We start from the raw sequence: 3,072 nt of genomic DNA, 5'->3' as shown, positions 1-3,072 counted from the left end.
CGTATTACACACGAGGTCGTATTACACACGAGGTCGTATTACACACGAGGTTGTATTACACACGGTCGTATTACACATGAATGAATACAGTAACTAAAACTGAAATTATTGATAGAACATCCTTAGTTTTAGTATTAATTTATGTCTTATTCAGTTTCACGTCAGCTGTGGTCTGTAACATGTTTACAGTCTGCTGCTCAGCATCAGCTGCTAAATGATGGTAAAAGTTGGGAGAAAACAACAACGTCCACTTTGGGATTTCTTTGAATCTGACTGTTAGAAAATTTAAATCCAGTGTGTTGTAGTGGAAACACGTGAAAAACTTCTGAAGGTAAACTTCTGCATGAATGAAAGTCACACAGGATGCTAACTGAGACTGTCTGACACGTTAGCTTCTCAGCAGCTCCATGAAAAACAGCAGGTTGGAGACAGCCTCCCTCAGGTTAGTCACCTGAGAGCAGCAGAGGTTCTGATGGTCCCACAGGTTCTGTTTGATGTAAGGAAGTGTTCACCTGTCACACCTGAAGGTCCAGATTAACCTGGATCTGCAGGAGAACAGAACCTGTCCAGATGTTGGACCTCAGAGTCCATCATCAGAACCTTGTGTTTGTGACACAGCCAGGGCTCAGCAGATCCTTCGTAGGAGGACTTCCTGTGGGACCACCCWGCAGCGCCCACCCCCACAGAGACACCGCACTGCGCTGCCGGTCCAGTGCAGGAGGACTCTGCAAGGTCTGAGCTCCTCACGTGGTTCTGGTGGTTCTGGTCCACCTTCTGGATTTTCTTTCTGCAGGAAGCTTCAGCTGGTTTCAGGGTCCCAGATCAGGACTGACTGGGAGAGAACACAGAACACGTCCTCCTTTGATCCTCACCTGTGGGGGGGGGGGTCTTCACCTGGTTGTCTCAGCTCAGGTTCTGCTGGTTTTATATTGACTCAGTTTTCTGTTCTGGACCCGACCAGACCTCCCCTCCAGGTCTCTGGACAGCAGTGTCTCTGAGGCTTCAGTCCAGCAGGACCCACCTCAGCTCAAATACCTGGAGACATCTGGACCGAGTCCAGAGACCCCCACCTCCTCCCAGGAGGAGAACCAGGAGAACCCCTCCTCCTCCTCCTCAGACCCTGCAGGGGGGGTTCAGACCAGCAGTGGGGTATCAGCTGGTCCAAACACTCCCACTGATGAAACGGACCCCCGAGACCAGAACAGCAGGTAAGAAAGGGGCGTGGCTTCTCTACAGGTGATCAGAGGAGCAGAACAGAATCAGGTCTAAATCCTGACGTTTGAATTCAGCCTTCAGGTGTTGGCCACGCCCACTCAGGTGACGTCACAGAGCAGCTATCACAGGTGGAGCAGCAGCACTGAGACTCTAATGCAAAGCCCCGCCCCRTCGACCACGCCCACCTCCTCCGGCTCAGTGGAGGGGGCGGGTCCAGTTGTAGACAAGACCAGAATCCAGACGGGTCCAGGTGAGTCCGTCGCTTCTGTCTCCGCCCCCACAGAACTTGATCCTATCACAGCTCTTCTTGTCTCTGCTTCTTATCAGCTGATGCCCCGCCCACATTGTCCTCACCTCTGACAGAGAGGCTCCGCCCCCCTCGACTGGACGACAGCACTCGTCCAGGTAACTTCCTGTTTCCTGTCTCAGCTGCTGGCGGTGATGGAGGTCTGAGTGTTTGTTCAGGTGGAGACGAAGGTGAGGAAGAGGAGCGGCTCAGAGTCCAGCAGGTCAGCAGAGAGCTCCGAGAGACGGTGGGCCGGGCGGTCCGTCTCTTCCAGCAGGTCTGTTCTTCTTGTTGTTGTTGTTGTTGTTGTTTACTCACACACTTCTTTCACTGCAGCTGATTATTCATTCATTCATTCTGCAGCTCAGCCAGTCGGATCAGCGCCAGCAGAACCTGTCCGTCCTGCAGGAGGCATTTGACCATGTTTACTCTGAGCTGCTGATCGTGATGCAGCCGGGTGGTGGGCGGAGCCTTGGTGGGTGGAGCCCTGACAGCGCCCCCTCTGCTTCGCTGCAGGATGACGAGACGAARTCTCTGCTGGAGAAATACTCAGACCTGCTGATCCAGATGACCCAGAACAAAATGAACCAGATCTGAACCAGAACCGGAGACTCCATCCGGCTGACAGCAGTATTAAAACCAAACGCACCTTAAGTTTTACTCTTATTTTAAACATGTTTGTTTTTTACAGAAACTGATTTTAAATGTTTAATAAACTTTGTTTTTCTTAAAACCATAAAAATCTTTTGTTCTGAATAAAGTCCAGAAGTTTGAGACTCAAAACCAGCTGGATCCCAGAAAACYGTTGGTTTCTTTACTGGTGAGTCAACAAAAACGTTTCAGGTTCTAAATCTACGTCAGATCAGACCCACAGAGAAAAACAATATTTTACTGAGTTCTGATTTTCATCACAAAGAGGAGTTTTCTCCTCTTCATCAGAGGATAGTCTTCATCAGTAACCCATATGGATCCACTCCTTATGGGTCAGCTGGTGCGTGACCCGGCTGGGCTGATGTGAAGTCTGGTGGGAGGAGTTTCCTCATGTAAAGGTTGGAGGTGACGTCACCTGAAATCACGTGGACCTGTCAGTTTATGACATCATCAGGTAAAACCTGGCAGCTATAAAATGTAAACTATCAGTGTTGTAAGAAGTTAACTTGTGTTGGTGATCAATAGAAAAACAACAAGTATCTAAACTGAGGCTGATCTTTTTTCAGCTCCAACTGAACCTGAATGTATGGAAGACCATCTGTCACTGAATATAAATAAATAGTTTTCTGTTCAGTCAAAGCTGGGACTTAGAGAGTTGAAATTGTGAAATCCCATTTTACAATTCATTTTATTTTCAGTGGCAGGAATGGACTTCATCTAAATGTGTTTATCTTGTTTGTTTCTTGGAAACAACTAAATGTAGAAACAGAAAGTCTGCACCCGCACGGTCTTATCTCTGTTCCTTATCTGTGTCTGAATGTTGGTCACTTTTAACAGGAACTAATACTACTTGATGCAGAACCGTGTGTGTGTGTGTGTGTGTGTGTGTGTGTGTGTGTGTGTGTGTGTGTGTGTGTGTG

The 3,072-nt window shown here is 48.3% G+C and overlaps 1 protein-coding gene across 1 annotated transcript in view; it reads left to right on the top strand.

Moving 5' to 3' along the window:
- Positions 1-2,234, top strand: part of LOC106510802 (mitogen-activated protein kinase-binding protein 1) — a gene marked incomplete at its 5' end in the record, with an annotated part of 7,038 nt that extends 4,804 nt beyond the window's left edge. The window contains 5 exon segments of the mRNA XM_013999522.1: positions 619-732; positions 962-1,208; positions 1,290-1,465; positions 1,543-1,778; positions 1,865-2,234. Of these exon segments, the coding sequence (XP_013854976.1) occupies positions 619-732; positions 962-1,208; positions 1,290-1,465; positions 1,543-1,778; positions 1,865-2,098 (1,007 nt within the window).
- Positions 2,235-3,072: the final 838 nt, after the last annotated feature.

Source organism: Austrofundulus limnaeus, unplaced genomic scaffold (assembly GCF_001266775.1).
Source record: "Austrofundulus limnaeus strain Quisiro unplaced genomic scaffold, Austrofundulus_limnaeus-1.0 Scaffold2324, whole genome shotgun sequence".
In the NCBI taxonomy this organism is placed as follows: domain Eukaryota; kingdom Metazoa; phylum Chordata; class Actinopteri; order Cyprinodontiformes; family Rivulidae; genus Austrofundulus; species Austrofundulus limnaeus.
The sequence above is the reverse complement of the archived record's forward strand: the minus strand, read 5'-3'. Positions and strand labels throughout refer to the sequence as shown.